General features: G+C 35.4%; 1 protein-coding gene across 5 annotated transcripts in view; it reads right to left on the bottom strand.

The window, feature by feature from the left end:
* Positions 1–19,642, bottom strand: part of LOC106129443 (uncharacterized) — a 65,305-nt gene that overhangs the window by 12,335 nt on the left and 33,328 nt on the right. For 2 of the 5 annotated variants that reach the window (XM_013328003.2, XM_060954282.1), the window contains one exon: positions 10,910–11,227. The exons of 1 other annotated variant lie outside the window; for it this stretch is intronic. In XM_013328003.2, the coding sequence (XP_013183457.1) occupies positions 10,910–10,991 (82 nt within the window). In that variant the 5' untranslated portion in view covers positions 10,992–11,227. The remainder of the gene's footprint in view (positions 1–10,909; positions 11,228–19,642) is intronic. 2 more of the 5 variants (XM_060954281.1, XM_060954283.1) reach the window with 1 other exon arrangement.

The raw sequence follows: 19,642 nt of genomic DNA, 5'->3' as shown, positions 1-19,642 counted from the left end.
TAAATTACTTGTGGTGGATTTATTTGGAACAAAGCCATGTTGACTAGCTGATATGATAGGCTTGAAATGGGAGTATAAAACATCAAGAACCAAGGATTCAAAGAGCTTAGCAAAGCACGATAATATACTTATAGGCCTATAACTTTCACAACGAGATCTATCACCCGACTTGTAAATAGGAACTATATGTGCCAACTTCCATTTAGTGGGAAAATGGCCCGCCTGTAAAGATCTATTAAACAATATATAAAGCGGTAGGGATAACTCATTGCTACAATTTTTGATGAATCCAGGTGGTATGCCATCCGGACCAGGGCCCTTGCTAGAGTCCAATTGTCTAATTTTTTGCAGGACATCATTTAAATCAATTGTAAAATAGCTCAAAGTGTCATTATACTTACTCTCTACATTACCCAAAGAAGATCCGGTAGTTTCATGAGATTCATAGACTGAGCCGAAATACCTTGAAAAGAGTTCACAGACATCCGCTGCATCGGTGGCTGAATCATCTCCAAATCGCATGTTAACAGGTATAGAGTTACCCCCCTTTTTACTGCCCACATACCTCCAAAAAGCTTTAACATTTGATGCCAAAGAATCCTCAACAGTTGAAAGAAACCTATCATAACATTCTTTTATAAGTATTTTGCTTCTATTCCGCAACAATGAAAAAGTATCGTAATCTCGAGGGTTACCATGTTTCTTATACCGTTTGTGATATTTAAATTTCTCATCAATACAACTTATTACTGAAGAACTAAACCAACATGGAAATTTATTCGAATGTAATTTACAAAATGGAGTGTGAGAGGATATAATTTTATTAAGAGTGTCATAAAAGGCTTGAGTAGCTGTATCAATGTTGTCGGAAGATAAAACATCCTGCCAGTCAATGGCAGCTAGTTCAGATTTAATAAGGGTGTAATTACTCTTGTGATAATTCAAGCGCTTCATCTTAGAGGTGTTAATCAATTTAGTATTGTCGGCGTTATAATCGACATTAACATCAACTAATAAAGCAGGGTGATGTCCATCAAGGCGGCTAAGAACATCATCACCACTGACCCGAACATAGTCCAGGGTGCTCAATACCAAGTCCAGAAGACGATTATTTTTGTTAGGTAAATGGTTGAATTGATGCAAACTACAGACAGACAAAGTGTCTGTCAGCAAAATGGCCTTACTATCAGAAGGATGACTATAAGTAAGTTGGGCTGAATTTGGGACTCTAGTCCAATCCAGACTGGGAACGTTGAAATCACCAACACAAAGAAACTCATTGTCCTCGCCAGTCTGCAAGATAATTTTCTGAAAATTGGTATAAAATGATTTTAGCATGTCCTGCGGGAGATCCGGAGGCAAGTAACAAACACAAACGTTCAAAATTGTTCCATTCTTACAGTTAGGTAAGATAGTAAACCACAGATCTTCTACATTAGATTCCCAAGATGTCTGACGAATGACTCTCAGACCCTTTTTTATAGCAATGGCAATACCACCGCCTTCAGTTTTATTTATATCAGAGCTGTCGCGATCTCTACGAAAAACTGTGTATCGGTCATCAAAGACTTCAGCATCATGAAAATCAGAATTTAGATTGGTTTCCGTCAGACAAATAAGATCATAATTACTATTAAGTACATTTAAATACAATTCAGTAAGCTTGCTACGAATCCTGTTGACATTTTGATAAAACAAAAGCATTATGAGAAAAATTTTAAAAGAAAAGAAAATTAAAAAAAAAAAAAAAAAAGAAATATGTAAATATACTATAAAAATTAAATTCTTTACAAGTATAAAGTGACAAATTTAAAAATAACAGTTACAATTTTTCAAGTGTATTCAAACCCTTAATTAAAACACTATTAGCACTATCGTCTTTTCTTATATATATACGCCCGTACTTCACCCATACATATTTATATTCATTTTCTTTAGCAAACTTTCTGGTAGCAGCATGTAACAATTTGCAATCAGGAGACAAGTGTTCTGTGACGTAGACTCTTTGCGAGTCGCCAGAAATTCCAAGATGGGTGGAATTGAGTAAATCTTTTGGATGACCCTTATTATATCTATGAACTGCAGACAGCAGTGAATCCCTTAAACGCGGCGTTGTCAGGGTAACCAGAATATTTCTGGGACGGTTTGACTTTCTGTCCATTTTTGCGACACGACGACAAGCCTGGATGCTGCTGTCATCCAAAGTAACACTTACTACGTCACAAAGTTGTTTAAACAACATCATAACATTCTCATTCTTAGATTCTGGGACGGCTTGAATCTCAATATTGAGGTTACGAGAAGATTTCTCAAAGGTTTTCAACCTGCTGTCCAATTTATCAACGTCCCCTTGCAATCTAGCACACTCAGACTCCAGCCCATGTATTCTTTTCTCCTTCTCAACTATCTCAGTTTTTAAAGTCGCTTGCTCGGAGCAAAGAAAATCAGTGGATGAGCTAACATCATTCTTTAGTTCCTGCGCCAAGGATTGTACTTCAGAACGAACCAATTTTCTAACATCCTCCTGAATGGCACAACGAAAACTGTCCATGAAAGAAGACAACGAGTCCTTCAATTTAATATCCAGGAGGGAGCTAATTTTGTCCATTGTGACTACCTCATTATCAGCCTGTTGAGTAAGTTGATGCAACGCAGGAAGTACACCAGAGCCACATGTGGATGTAGAAGTGTTAGCAGGAACGTGAACAGAGAAGTCATAAGACATATTCATAGACTCATCGACAGCGATAGGCACCTGTGTACGCCGGACTGGTGTATCAACATTGCTATTAGCTCGACGTGTAACATTGCTACACGCAGGACATGTCCAGGATGACTTAAATTCAGGAGTAAGTGTAAGGAATAGTTCATTCTTTATTCCCAGGCAATCATTGTGAAACGTTTGTTTACAGCCAGAGCATTTCAAAAAACCATCGACGTTGTTGTTTATGGGATTTAAACAAGCTGAGCAAACCATTGTGGTAAAGAAAAATAAAAAAGATATATTGAAAAAAATAAGATATGATGATTTCTTGTCATCAACACAAAAGATAAATATTATTTAAAACGCCATCTGTTGGCGCAGGAGTGCTCCAAAATGAGAAAATCTGATCATTAAGCAGTTCAAAAGTGTGTATTGAGTGCAATTAATATCTGAATAGATGTCGCCACGGTCGCATGATTAAAATCTTTTCATAAAATTCCCAAGAAAAATGCACACTTCACTTATTGTCTGCAATCAACTGTAGCGTAATGTAAAACGTACAAAAATAAATAAAGAATGATGTATTATTTGCCACCAGAATTCAAAAAAGATAGCGGGTGAAAGGCGTATATTTATTTACAGCGCCATCTATAAAACTGCAGGCACAACACTCACACAAATAAACAAAGTCAAAGGAAAAGTCAATAAGTTAAAACGACATTAGATCAACAGATATCACTAGTGTCTTTCTCTAACGATTTAAGAATTCTAAATTAAAACAACTACATAAAATGTTCGAATATATTAAATTATCACAGTATTATTTTAGACCGCTGTGATACGCACAGCACGGGGTAAGTTCACTGGGCACTATCTCACAAACAAGTCATAACCCAAGCGGCCACATAGTCACTTAAGTTCACAGAATTCACAATGTTCGACACAGTATATATATTTAAGACAAAGTTCCATACAACAAAAACAAACATTTACTGTCACTGATGCAAAAAATGTCAATAAAGTACTTCAAAACTTATTTATAAACAAGAGCTTATCACAAGTTCAACTGTTTGCAAGTGGCGGTAGAACCGAAAAAAAGGGATCATTATTATAGGATACTTCATATCGCTTAATAATTGTCAAATCTTCTGGTTTCACAACATTGGTTGATGTCAAATAAATTACTTAAAACTAAGTTTGCTGCCGCTTCCATGGTGTTAGTTCAGAATAAGCGGTAACAAACTGCACTGCAGCATTTTCTTCAACAACGTCAACTTCACGCGCGTCACATCAACACATCGCGCGAAAAACTATCACTATCCCATTTCACGTCATTATAAAAAAAAGCTTAGTAGGTAGGAGTTGATTTTTTCAAAAGCTGGTCACTAGCCACTTTACTTTTTCAAAAAGACCTATTCGTACTAAGTAACCTCAAGGTCTACGTTCTTCTGAAACCCATTAAATTGCCAGTAAGGCCTCCTTCTATCTGGCGTTATGGGGCAAAGATGTTCAGACCAATAGCATTTTAGCAATTGCGCAATTCGGAGATGGTACTACAACATTAACATCTTTTCTAGTGGATGTTAAAAATATGCTTCATAAAGAGCTTTATGGAAGGAGAAACGACAGGCCATTATCTATCAGTGGGACACAAATACAGGCTACAAAAGGTAACCTTAAATAGGTAAAATATTAAAAAATTCACTTTGACCGTTGACTTTGTGTGCGAAGGTCATAATTGACAAAAGCGCTAGCTGACGCATCGTGAGCGTGTTTGGAAATATTCAACAGTGCTTTGTGACAAAGGGCAGGTAGCACAAAGCAAATCATTTTAAAATGCCGGGCTTCCTGCTGGCCATGTGGCGCACGTGATGTTTTAATAATGAGTATTTTTAATGTGTGGACTTGAATTGAGTTAAAAAGGCCGTTGTGACTACTGAGTTACTCGTACTCGTACGATTGACATCAGCGTATAGTCAAGTTTTGCGAAGGCCTAGCTATCTGGGTGACTCTGGTAAATTTCTGACCTTTTCGCATTCAACAGGCTCGGGTTGAAACGGCATACATACACACATATAGTCACATAAATATCCCTTGCAGGGTAGACAGAGTTAAAATTCTTAAAAAGACATACATTCATACAAACATTAAATCACGCCTCTTTCTCGGAGGGGTAGGCAGAGACTACCTCTTTCCACTTGCCACGATCTCTGCATACTTCCTTTGCTTCATCCACATTCATAACTCTCTTCATGCAAGCTCGGCGGTTTCGGGTACTTTTGACCTGACCATTTACCAGGACGTCCTTAATTTGATCAAGATACGTTCGTCTAGGTCTTCCCACTACGACATTTCTCTCCACACTCTCCTTGTATATCTGCTTAGTCAACCTGCTTTCATTCGTCTTCTCCACATGACCGAACCATCTTGAAAAGACTGAAAGGCTGTATGGTTTCATGATGGAATCGAGATTCAAATAGTGACAGGTTGCTAGTTGTAGAAGGGGCAGGCTGAAGAAAACCTAGCTTGATGGCGTTAAAGATGATATGTGTGCTAATGGTATAAAAATTAAAGATGCCGCAGGCCGAACAAAGTGGAATGATAAATAGAGGAAAGCTCAGGTAACATAGTACATACATACATATTATCACGTCTATATCCCTTGCGGGGTAGACAGAGCCAACAGTCTTGTAAAGACTGATAGGCCGCGTTCAGCTATTTGGCTTTAAGATAGAATTGAGATTCAAATAGTGACAGGTTGCCAGCCCATCGCCTAAAAGAATCCCAAGTTTGTAAGCCTAGCCCTTAGTCGCCTTTTACGACATCCATGGGAGAGAGATGGGAGTGGTCCTATTCTTTTTTTCTATTGGTGCCGGGAACCACACGGCACTAACATATTGTGTGTTTGAAGTATAAATGAAATATTAAAAAATAAGAATCACCAAAATGGAAGCCTTGCGAGACAATAAACCTCTTCCATCATGTCTCCTATCTCGGGTCTGCTGGAAGGGATTTCTTAAAAAATAAGCAGAACCTATGTACTTATGATTCTTGTGTTCATCATTCCTAATCTTTTCTGTGTACATGAATCGGTAAATAAATAAGCTAACCTAAAATTGGTACTATAAAAACTGGTAACGATCCGTACAACACATAATTTCTACCGATATTTTACCTCATACGTTATAGAGTACTTTGATGACAGTTTAACTGGCATCTAACCATATTTAATTGCTCCATTAACACGACATAAATTAAACAGTCATTGGAAATTATCACAAATAGTTCTTTTTCTACGATAAACATTGTTTGATTAAATTTCTATTTGTATCTCTCCACGAAAAGAGGGGTGTTATACTGCTAGGCATGTTACTCTGGCAAGCAATTTTTGGGTCAAATGCTTATTCGTAACTGAAACTGGCCACAGAGTAAAATTAGGAATTCCGCACCATGATTGAATAAAAGAGTATAAAAATAAAAAGGTTTTCGCTAAACAAGTAGGTAAATTACTGTGATAGGCAGGCAGGAGCGCTTTAAATTGCTCACGAACAGGGTTGCCAGGTGAGAATTACATTCTACCTCATTTACGCGACGCCGAAGCAAATAAGTGATATTACAGCCATTTATTTTGCGAACTTTAAAACAAAGAAGAGTTCACAAACAATGAAAAATAGTTTCTACTTTAACATACGCTTATTTTATTCATTTGTTTATTCTTACTTATTGCGTATGCGAAAAACAGTGTGCGTCAGCTGATTCTCTTTCCGCGCAAAAGTCAATTAGGTAAGGGAAAGACTTAAAAAACTTGAGCCATGACGCTAAATGTGCATGCAGTAATTGATGTTTCGGGTATATTGATTCTGCTCACCTATTAAGATATAAATAATTATATTCAATTCTTGTGACCTTTAAGTTTTTCTCTGGGTGAAGTTTTATACACAATTTACAGGTTATCAATTAAATTACCTTATCACTAAAAACGCTCACTTCTAGCGTCGCCTCATCTAAGGTCGCCTTTTGCTGCTATGTTTTTAATACATGATTGTGAAATTACTGTAATTTATTGTGGTGCAATGAAGTGTTATTGTATAGTATGATTTAATAGAATAAAAAATTAAAATATAAACCATGGATAACTGGCAACCCTGACTTAAATCCCGTCCAGCCAATCAGATGCAAAGGGCTATAAATATCCACCACCATTACGAAATTCTTTATTCAATATCTTGCTAAAATTGAAATCATCGTGTCATATTGGATAAATGTCTCTTTTTTGACAATATAAAATTTATTGAAGCACTTACAGTCGTTTTTACACGAAGCGGCTACTATCTGACCTCCGCAACCTTTGCAGGGGAAATTTACTACGAGTATTATTGGATCATGGTTACAAATCCATTTTCCAAAATGTGCAGGTTTCCTCATGATGTTTTCCCTTACCGTAAGAAAATCGTCTTACACTCAAGCAAATGTACATAACTTAGAAAATTACGATTTAAGAGACCTATATTTGTAAATTGACGTCCAGTGAAAATGTTGCAGTGTAGTTTGTTCCGCCGCTTCTTCTACACATGCACTTTGGAAGTGTTAGTAAATATAATAAGATTTAAGTTATTTGACGTCATCATGCAATCAGTGATAGTATCCAATCTTGAAAATAATCTATTCTATTCTAAATGGGTCAATGGTATATGGCTGAAGTAGGATTTGAACCTGCGCCCCCACGCGCCACGAAGAAGAAGAACATTAAAAGTAATAGCATTGTTATACTTATGTTTGTTGGAAACACTTAATGATCAATAATCCACACTTATAAAGCATTAATACACTATGAAAGACACATTGAGGAAAAATATTGCACAAACAACATGTTTATAGCGATCCATATTTGTAGAAATATATAGTATAGGATAAAATGTCAATTAAGTAAACAAAATTATACCAAAAAAGTATATTTTCGTTCATTTTAAATTCTAAACATTATAAAATAACCCCAATTAGACACAACAAATGAAAGGTTAAAAGCTGTATTGAGAGCTTTTAACCTTTCATTAGTTAGCAATCAACTCCAAAATGACCGACCGGTATCGGTATGCGATATCGATTTAAATCGATTCATTGTTATCTGATAACCATCTCGCCCGATGCATCAATTAAACGGAAAATCGAACGCGTGAACGTTACCCCAGTCGGGTCGACTCGAGTGATCCATTCCGAGTTTAATCGAGTAGAAAATACAAAATCGAGAACCATAGCAATACGATTATTTGCTTTGCTTATTGCCAATGTAAAATCCAATTCATTCAGATGATATCTACATTAACAGTTCGTTTTAAAATCATTTACATTGATATAATTATTTATCGGTACAAAGGTTAAGGTGATATACCTCGCTAAACGATAAATCTTATAGTTAAGCATTTACCGTACCATATGCGAAAATACAGTTTTTATCGTATAATTTAAATATAATAAAACAATAAATGGAGAAATTAAGACGGCCTCTGTGGCGCAGTGGTAGTGCGCTTGTCTGTCATAGGTCCCGACACAGGTCCCGGATTCAAATCCTGGCCAGGGCTTGATAAGAAAAGAACTTTTTTTGTAACGTTGAGTAAGTATCTCGTTACACAAGTTTCGAACTTACTTCGACTCTAACTCATGTGCAATTTGTCCCGTATGTATTCATTAAATATAGTATAAGTCGTAACGTTGTAGGTAACTGTTGAGTAAAATAGATAAATAAATAAAGATAACCTTGTAACAAACATTCGATTTAATTTTTCTTGGGACATTGTGCGGGAATGCCAAAAAACTTAGTTAGTTTTTATTTTATTTTTACAGAAGCATTATTATTTGTATTATCTGTCGTTAGAATTTCAATGCTAGTCCGCTTAGAAATTAGACGATACCCTATTTAATCCATAATATAACCGTGCTTACAATCCCTTGGTCCCAGCCGGCTCTCCAAGGCAATTCATGAATATTTCAAGCCACGAAGCTTTTGCGAGGCGGCCGTGCATAGCTCCCCCTATCAAATATAGCTCCCCTGTCAAATACAGGTTGATTATGGTCATAGATACTATGACTGATTTTAAACTTTCACATTTCATAATACTATTTATAACACGGAAGAAAATTCTGCCGTGTGGTTCCCGGCACCAATAGAAAAATGAATTGGACTACTCCATGTCTTTCCCCCATGGATGTCGTGAAAGGCGACTAAGGGATAGGCTTATATACTTCTTTTAGGCGACGGGTTGGCAACTTGTCAATTTATATGAATCTCAATTCTATCAGTAAGCTATATAGCTGAACGTGGCTTATCAGTATTTACAAGACTGTTGACTCTGTCAGCCCGCAATGGATATAGACGTAATTATATGTATGTATGTGTGTAAGAACATTCTGTCGTGTAGACGGAGTAGCCCGCTGGTTTTTTCAGTCGCTCGACGACCACGGATACGGTACGGTAACATGATTTGAAATGTCCGGGGTAAAATAAAGATGCGTTAAGTGCGCGTTTAATACCTGTATTATTTATAAATAGTATACATACATACATACATAAAATCACGCCTCTTTCCCGGAGGGGTAGGCAGAGACTACCTCTTTCCACTTGCCACGATCTCTGCATACTTCTTTCGCTTCGTCCACATTCATAACTCTCTTCATACAAGCTCGGCGGTTTCGGGTACTTTTGACCTGACCCTTTACCAGGACGTCCTTAATTTGATCAAGATACGTTCGTCTAGGTCTTCCCACTCCGACCATAAATAGTATAGATGCTATGAATATTAGTCTTAATTAAAGCCTTCATCGATTACCCACATATCAAACTCTGCGGGAATTTTGGGACATATTTTTCCTATTTATTTAAATTCTTATTTTTTTTTAATGACAATTGACGTGAATAATGTGACGAGATAGATATAATGTGTAATTATGCATCTTTTTTTAAATATATTAGAATATATTTTGTCAAAGTGTTATTTATTAGTATAAGCAATCAAAAATATACAGGGTGAGTGTAAATACGAACATACCCTGATCAAATCAGGGACGTTTTGGAGAAAAGTCAGGTTAAGAATTACCTTAATTGATGACACTGCATGAAAATAATCATGAAATTTATGAAGCGAAATTAGTAGGCACGTATCGTGGGACGTGGAAATTATTATCTCTAGGAGATGGAAGAAGGAATTTATCATTAGGCCTAAAAATCGGACACAAATTGGCCTCTTACGCACACTATAAAAAGAAGTTTCTTATCACCCTGTATATAATGCTGTTATCAAATATACAGGTATTGTGAAGACTTGGCGAGGTTTGGTTTGTTTGCGGCGGTTTTTGCGTGATGTGCCTTATAACCGAACATCTATTTATTATTATTTTTCAACTGCAAGAAAAAAATGTTATGATTTAATACCTTTTTGTAAAAATAATTGTCGTATTTGCGTAATTTTATATAGTATAGCCACAAATATAGTTCAGAAACTTTAAAAAAGAGAGGTCAAGACGAAAATGCTGAAATAATCGGGAAGGTTCTGGTAAAAGATTTGGCATCTGGTAAAAGGTTTGTGAAGTGTGTTAGGTACCTATTTAAATACTCTTTGTAATATTACTGATTGCGTAACGCACATTCTGTGATTTTTCAGTACACCGAAAAATGCACTGTATTTATATAAAGACAAAGTCTATATTATGCACAACAGAAATCACCAAAGATGACGTAGGTATCCGGTTTTGAAGATTTTTCGAGATTTTTTTTTAAGATAAGAGGGCCTCGTGGTTTCCTGCACCAATAAAAAAGAAAAGGACCACTCCATCTCGTTCCCATGGATGTCGTAAAAGGCGACCAAGGGATAGGCTTATAAACTTGGGATTCTTCTTTTAGCGATGAGCTAGCAACCTATTACATTATACAACTATTTGAATCTCGATTCTATCATTAAGCTGAACGTGGCCTATCAGTCTTTGCAAGACTATTGGCTCTGTCTACCCCTAAGGGATATAGACGTGATTATATGTATGTATGTTATTTCCCTTGATTGACTTTTACACTTACTTTTTGTGCTTTTTATCGAGTTTCTTTAGATAATCATATATCGTTGGCCATCGCTTTATACTGGATATAATTGTAACAAAAGATGAAGACGTGATATATGTATGTATGTTTTTAAGTCGTCGCTTTAACATTAATCTCACCTGACTTTTTCGCGCTATGTCCTTTCCCCCCATTCTTATTTTTCCTTGGATAGAGGTTAATTTTGCTCTGTCCACACCCCATCACAGCGGCATCTATTAATCCATCGTCACTTCCCTTAACACTTCACCTTTCACTTATCACTTCATCAATCATCTTATAATGTTCAAATTTCAATTTACATTATTCATTGGCAATTTTAATTTGAAATGTCTGTGTACACTTGTGGGCAATTCCATTTCATTTTATGTTTTATCGTTTGTTTTTCTCTTACTGATGTGGGCGGCCATCTTTTACGCACATACTCCATGTCGCCTGTTCTGAAACAATGCGAAGTTATAGTTATTTTAATATTTTCGATGATGTATTTACGGGTGTTAAGATTGATGAATACGCCTTAGAATTTCCTGATTGACCGAATAGTTAGTAATAGTAATAGTAGACAATATTTCATTATTAAGTTTAATCCAATTGTGCTATGTTAACAATTTGTATTTTGTGCAATAAAAATAAAACCAATAAAATTTGAAGTCAAATCTCTTGTTAAATATATCGTCTGCACATACACATAGATACATCTAAATAGGTAGACTTTCTTAAAAAAAAGTTTCTTAAAAATTTACGTAAAATATAAACGACTAAACCGCTTAAAAGGTAGATAGGTAGAATTTTGTGTATTTAATTACCACAAGACAAACTTAGTATTGACTTCTAAACTTGAGTTTCTTCATTTAGGCTAGCAACAAGGCTTGCTCAATCTGTGTGATTTGTCCCGTATATATTTATTACTATTTATTAACAAGGCATACCCTGCCATTTGAAGTTCAAGCTTAACTTTTCCTCCAGGTCGAGACCAAACAGAGCCATCTAGATATGTACGTAGGCAAACCATATGCAAACGTAAAATACTTTTTCTGGTAATTATTTTGGGCGGTAAAAAGCCCGGATAAAAGCTAATACATACATGCAATTAAATTCAATTCATCCAAACTTTATTAAAAGCTAGAGTTTATCTATAATGTATTTAATTTTACACTCGTGACTATCGCATTATTTTGTCGGTCACCCTAATAATCCCGAAGCCTTACAAAACAGTCCGAAGGCCGTATAGGAAATAAAATGGACAACCGACCACAGATAAAGGAGATTATTGGACAAAACCAATTTTCTGTTCGACAATACGTCACATGTTGCTAGAAAGATCGAGATTTTTGTTGGAAAAATGATCGCTTAATCTAGCTTAGACACTAGCTTTTGCCTTTACTTCGTTCGCGTAATGAAATCTTTCATGGTACCTATTACATTAGATGTTCTTGTTCCCAAAAGTACCTAATTGTTGCCCAGGTTAAGATTCATAAATAGCTTTAATAATAGCATCAATATCCGGAGATGAGCGTAAACAAACAGATTTCTCTTCAAATTCTTAACTTATTCCATCTAGATTTAGTTACTCTTAGTTGCGTCTTAATCTCTCCGGGGAGAAGAACGATTACGTATGTATATAAACTTGGATGTTTAACTAAGATCTAATATCGGTTAGACATCTGAATGACTCAATGTGGACTCAGGATTCCTTACGTCTTCTCATCTATTAGTAAAACTAAACGTTACTTTGAAAATAGTACACGGTCGCTGCAAAGTTCTAACCTAGGCAGTTTGGAACGGGCATGTTTTTTTACTTAATCTTTGGATTATGGATAATATGTACAAAAATTTATTTAGGACCAATCACACACTCTACTCATTTGAATGTAAAAAGAATTTTTCAAATCGGTTGATAAATACTGGAGATATGCGGTAACATACATAAAAAAAATTCGAGAACTTGTTCCTTTATTTTGAATTTATTACATATTTATTACATAATTTTAGTATCTGTAGTTTCAAATCCGAACCCTGGACTACAAAGAGATTGGCGCTGCAATCCACTAACCTGCTTTCGGTATTTATAAGTTCACAAAGAAACAATGCTTCCGCTGCGGTGTCCAGGGTTACCAGTAAACTTATCAAAACAAAATAATTAATTTCATCACCGAAAATATCATTTTTTAAAATAATTATTCACTGTTTTAATAAAACTTTCAGTCGTTAATCTGCTGCATTTAAAACTGTATTTAAAATATTTTATTTAATTTTTTTTTCTTTTAACATGTACATTATTTTGGGCATCATTGAAGCCCTCAAGGATGAATAATTCTCCCCGTTTTTTTTTCCACATTTTTCATTATTTTTTGCTCCTTATAGTTGCAGCGTGATGTTATATAACCTTCCTCGATTAATGGTCTATTCGAAGCAAAAATATTTTTTCTATTCGAACCAGCAGTTTCTGAGATTAGCGCGTTCAAACAAACAAACAAACACACTCTTCAGCTTTATAATATTAGTACAGATAATTTAGATATAGCCACAACCCTACAAAAGCGTGTGTCAGTCCGTGAATCAACGGCGATCTCGTAAACAATTTACACAATGGTTATCTCAACGCTTGAATAATTGCTTCACATCACTATATTTCTTGTTTACGATCGAATGTTGAAGATTTTGGAATATTCTACAACCTACACAAATAATAACATTAATGTACAGTCGGTGGTAAGTGAACTAACCCTGTCTGTATAAACTAACACAACAGAATTATCTACCGGACTGTACCTAAAATTCAATGATATAAATCAATTTAAATTTATGGGGCACGGCATAATGAGAAACGAATGTTTTCTAATTGTTCTGGGTCTTATGATTATCTCTATATAAGTGTTTATAAAATATGGTATATTTGAGTTAGTATCTCGTAACACAAGTTTAGAACTTACATCAAGGCTTACATAATCTGTGTAAATTGTCCCGTTTATATTTATTTATTTTTATGCCACGAAGGCCACGTTTAGCTGGATGGATGGAACGGAGATTTTTAGATAGTAAGACGCTGCTAGCTTATAACCGAAGAGATTTAAACCAAGTTCATAAGCCTTTACTTTGATTATCTTCTAGATTCTGCTCTGGATGAGAAGTGGAAAGCTGACATTACATATTATATGTTCATTTATATTTCATTTATATTTTACATTTATTATTACATACATTTCCGCTACAACATTAATTTACTATTTAAATAAATACAGAAACAGTGCATTATTATGATTTGGATAAAAATAACTCATAAATTTTGTTTGTATGATACACGGCAAGGGAATGTTTAACATTCTCGTTGTTGCATTGAGTTTGAGTGAAATTAATTTTCGACACACTGTCCGTCTGTCTGTGAGTACATTATTTTTTTTTTCTTGTTTCACACGCAAACTTCGAATCTTCATATAATCTTAATCTTAAAATCTAGACCGCGACTTCGTGCGCCGTAAAAGTCCGCTAAAAAGTGAGCTACCGAATTGCCCTTTTCGTTTTCTTTTCTTTTCTAGTCACTATATCTTGTTGCATTATTCCCTTATACGCTCTTTCTTTTATTTTTTGTTTTATTTACATAACGTACGTTTATACTCTACTAATACTACTTATATTTCTTATTTATCTATACTGTTAAAAGCATTTATTATAAAATTTACGTAGTATTACAATGGGACTGACATGTCTTAAAGACAAAAGTCTCTTACTTAAATAAAGATTTAAAAAAAATGTATGTAGTATCGTTGAGTTAGTATCCTATAACGCAAATCTCGAATTTACTTTGGGGCTAGCGCAATCCTATAGCATATATAGTCTCGTATATGCATATATCTCGTGTCTACATAAACAAAATGTAACCTGTTTTCACAAATAAGAATATATTAATTGATTAACTAGATTGGATGGATGGATGGAATTGGATCGTTTGTACCGAAATTCCCTCAGAAGCGAAAGCCCGGGGTTGTAACTAGTTCACTATAATTATGAACCTTCTATATTTATGATTGCGACGTTATTAGAGCAAGTTTATTTGTTTTACAGCATTAGAACGATTCTATGAAAAGATCTGAAGAGCTCTGGGAATACGAATGATTTCGATTTACGACGAATCGCTCCATTTGTCGTCAAAGTTATTAGTTGACGATGTTTTTGATTTTTGATATCTCATGATGCACAAACATACCTACAGTCATCATCAAATCAATATAAAACTTTTGCGAGAAATAACGCGTATAGCCGACATGGCCAGGCATATTGTATACATGTAAAATTTCAGCGTATAACACCTATGTAAAGTCCAATGTCCCATGGAAAGTCTTTAGCGAAACTTAAAGGATATTAAAATATTTACAAGTTATGTCTACTGGGACAAAATCGTCTCACTTGTCCTATCCTGGAACTATTCAATGACACTAAGGATAGACCGGTTTTAACAATGCTATCTTTTTTTTTTTAAATTGAAATCGTTTTCGGGTTATACTTACATATAGATACCCTGTAAGATATTCTGGTTGTGGGCGTTGATATGTTATTTATTTGTACTTGTTCACGTTTCCAAACAAATATTGTTTCATTAAAAAAACATAAAGATTTTTCATATATCTCTTTTGCCTATTAACTACCATCAGGACGCTTGTAATAGTTTGATGATCCTAAATTGGTTTCCGTTTTTTTATTTAAGCTGTCGAATAATAGAAGCTAGACATTCCAACAATGAATCAACGTAACTAGAACATACGCATACAAATCTTCGCAGCCGGACATGCCAAACAAAAAATAATTAATACGCAATTAAACTCCAACTGTAGTTTCAACCACCTGTTGGTCTGTTCATAAAAACTTTAATGGTTCCGCGGATGCAGGGTTGCCCGGCGTCCGAAAAATGCGGACTTAGGCTTTTTGATTGCCTGTCCGGTCCGGTTTAAATTTACGGTGGCCTTTTATATTTCAGATCAAGACAAGAGTCCCTACAAAATCTCTAAAGTGTCCCTTTAATTCTGTAATACCCGCTATTTTAAGGAGGACGTCACGCTTCATGAAGCCATGCCATCGCCAAATAGTCTAAAGGCAGTGTAGTCTAGTCAACTCCTCAGATTTAATTGTTTACCTACAGTAATTTTGTATTAACAAAGCTTTTTCAAAGGGGTAGGCAGAGATAACATATCTTTACACTTGCTACGATGCCACTTCCTTGTTGCATAAAACACTTAGCTATATAATATAACGCCTCTTTTACGGAGGGGTGGGCAGGTATCTTTCCATTTCCCACAATCCCTGCAAACTTCTTTTGCTTCATCCTCATCCATTAATCTCTTCATATAAGTTCGTCGGATTCGGTGTGCTACTCTTCATTGACATGTCCGGCCTTTTTACCCAAAAGCAAAACTGTCTGTCTGTCCGGCCTTTAGGTATCTCCGATTTGACAACCCTACCCGCGGATACGGTGCGCTATGAAACTGTGAATGGTTTCAGTGACGAAGCGGCTGTGGCCTCGTTTGGTGAGGCCTAAATTACGTTCCGATTCACAAAACTATTTGAAGTCAATGTCATCATTTGTGTAGAAGTTACTTGTTTACTTAATGTATCTACGCGCAAAGGAAATCATTGAACTGGCTAAAATTTGATATTTATATTTTTTTATTATACGAGTATGTTGTACAATAATTTTCAGTTTGGATCTTCTTCCTTCTGTCTTTTCTTTTTTTGTGACAATTGTGACTCCGATCGAAAAGTTGCAGCAAGTTTTTCCATATACTACGATCTTCAAAGCCCTCAAAAATTAAAATTGAATGAAAACAAACCACGACCTTCTGATTATTTAGAGCTTGGCCCATGTAGTATGTTGTTCTTCACGCCGTGCCAACACTTAAGAAGGCTACATTCTCTTTCCCATGTATGTAGGGAAAGGCGATTAAGTTCCCCTGCAAAAGTTGCAGAGGTTAGACGGAGCAGAAGTCGCTTGTTATAAAGTTATGGCGTCAATGAATCCAGAATCATTGTCAAAACACCCACTCCGGGCTTAACTCCGGCGAAGATGTAACCTGGATTTACTCCAGAAGGAATAAGATATCTGGAGTTCTTCAGTCACCTAGTCGGGCCACTTTTTTCACCCTCCTTTCCCGCGGTCATACTATAAATAAAATGCCTTTATACATAACAGTTTCATTTAAATTCGAACCGCATTCACTAAACAAAGAAAAATCGATATCCGTCGAAACTTGACAAGGGTGATACTTTACAACTAACTATGCAGCATAAAAATGGTGCCCTCCGAATGTCTAAGTGGTGTGAGCGCACAGAGGAGACTCGCAACAGATACCAAGCTTTGAAATATTATTTATATCTATATTATTATTTCTTTTAGAGTTGTCGCACCACCCAACTGAGATGGATGTACCATCTCAGTTTGGTCCAAAGGTTCTACTGGCACAGAATGCCTTGTGGTATTTCCACCTGTTGTACATTTTACGTGTATAAAGTTTAAACAAATTTAATAAAAGGAAATCAATTTATTTTCAAAATAGTTTACGAGGCGCACATACATTGTCTACGTAGCAATTCATACACGAAACAAATAGTTAAAACTCATCAAATAGCAAACAGTTGTAAACACCTACCTATTTTTACGTAAACGAAATAAACCCTTGTTTTCATATTTTACTTATTTAATTTTTATCGTTAACATCAACCTTACAACTGACATCCAAGGTGTTACAGTACTGGTTTTTACTAAGAAAAAATGTTAAATATTCATATTAACGCTTGCATGAAAGAGTTATGAATGTGGATGAAATAAAAGTAGTAGTATCGTTTCAAGTGGAAAGAGGGGTAATTATATCGTATAATTACAAAACTACGAATGTAATCGTAACAAATTGTGGTCGCTTAGGCTCTGAAATGTTATCTCCTCTCACGACAAGAGTACTCGGCTTTCTGTAGCGTCTCCTAGAGCCCTACTATCGAGAGACATACTTCAAACATGCACCTTTGTTAATAAGTAGCTTTGAAGCAGCCCCTTATTTTCGTTCCCTTTGTAATAATCATGTTTGTTAGACGTGCCGGCGAATATTATGTCGTCTAAGTATATGTATAAAGTAATTTATCTTTCAAAGGTCGTATGGTACGGAATGGCCTTATAATGGATTGGGATTCAAGTACTGGAATCTCTCAATATCTCTGAATCTTAATTCCATCATCATACCGTTCAGGCAAACTGCTTCGAGTCTACTCACCATTAAGTTGCTCTGTCTACCCCGTCCGAGCAGAGCTCATTTATATATTTTGAAGCCATACCGAAAAGATGTGATAAAACAGTCGTGATGACTTCGAATACCTTCATTTTCTTAATTTTATTACGTTCAATCCGTTCAAAGGAAACAGGCCATCGAATTTATTTGCTAACGCTATCCCTTTCTGTGGGTATTTATCTGTCTTGTACCATAATAGGTTTAAATATCAAGGCTTTGATCCCTCGGTAATGGCGTTCAATTGGATATATTGTAAGCCATCTTTTATTTAATCTTTTCCGAAGAAATCTCGCCGGTGTCTTCGGGAATACAAGACGTCTTTCATCCCTTCCAAATATCGATGAATTTTATTTTGGTGAATTTGAGTAAATTTAATAACCTTTTGACGGCCTCTGTGGCACAGCGGTAGTACGCTTGTCTGTGACACCGGAGGTCCCGGGTTCGAATCCCGGCCAGGGCATGATGAGAAAAGAACTTTTTCTGATTGGCTTGAGTCTTCGATGTTTATCTATGTATTTATTATAAAATATGGTATCGTTGAGTTAGTATCTCGTTACACAAGTCTCGAACTTACTTCGAGGCTAACACATAAATGTTCCAAATTTCTCTGTCGCTCGTTCTTAAGTGTGTTGTCAGTTTCTTACTAGGATTAGATAATTAATTTAATCTTACTTTTGTTTAATTAAGATGTACTTTCAGTTGCTTTGTTATTCTTGTATTTTATACCCAATAATGTCCTTAAATATTTAACTTTTTTTGTTTATTAGGCAAAATTAATTAAGTTATATAGTATTTGCGGTATTAGGCAAAGGCCAAAGGTTATTCAACTACAAAAAAATATTTGCCTAGAACAAAAAATAGCTCTGAGAGCATTGAACTTCATATATTTTTCAGTAAAACAATATCACTTATATGCCTTTTCATCATCTAATTGTATTGACTTTAACGAGCTATTTTAGTGCCACCGCCATGTGACTATTGATCCTGACTGACACAAATTGACACTTGTCGGGCGATAAGATTAATTACATCTAGATAGACCCATAAATAACGAATAGTTAACTAGAAAAATAGAAATAGTGCCGCCTCCAAAACGATTCTATCAAAAAAAACTCCATTTTATCTCCTCTTAATTTCAGTTTCTTTAATTCTTCGTGTTCTGTTATTTTCGAAACCTTTCACTTTGTAAATTTGATTCTCAATTAAAGCATTAAATCATACAGATTAACCTAACCATACAGCCTTTTTAAGAATGTTGGAAGACTTAATTATAACATATGTGTATATTTATCTTCTCTTACATTTGCATGCTAGCCTAATTGAAAGACTCGCGCTTATTTAGAAGCGATTACATGTTTAAATATAGTCTACTGTATCTATAGCTACAAAACTGCAATAAATATTAACAGATCTATTTTGTATCATAACCTATTTCTGAATGCAGTAATTTCATCTGTGGATATACAAAGGACTCGTCTGTCCTCGGTTATGATGTACTGTGAACATGAAAATGTTTATTGCTACGCATATACTGGCTTATAAACTTGGAATCTCTTTAGGCGATAGGCTAGCATAACTTTTGAACTA

The sequence above is a fragment of the Amyelois transitella genome, chromosome 4, assembly GCF_032362555.1.
Source record: "Amyelois transitella isolate CPQ chromosome 4, ilAmyTran1.1, whole genome shotgun sequence".
Classification (NCBI taxonomy): Eukaryota; Metazoa; Arthropoda; class Insecta; order Lepidoptera; family Pyralidae; genus Amyelois; species Amyelois transitella.
Note: the sequence above shows the minus strand (reverse complement) of the source record. Positions and strands in the feature narration are given on the sequence as shown.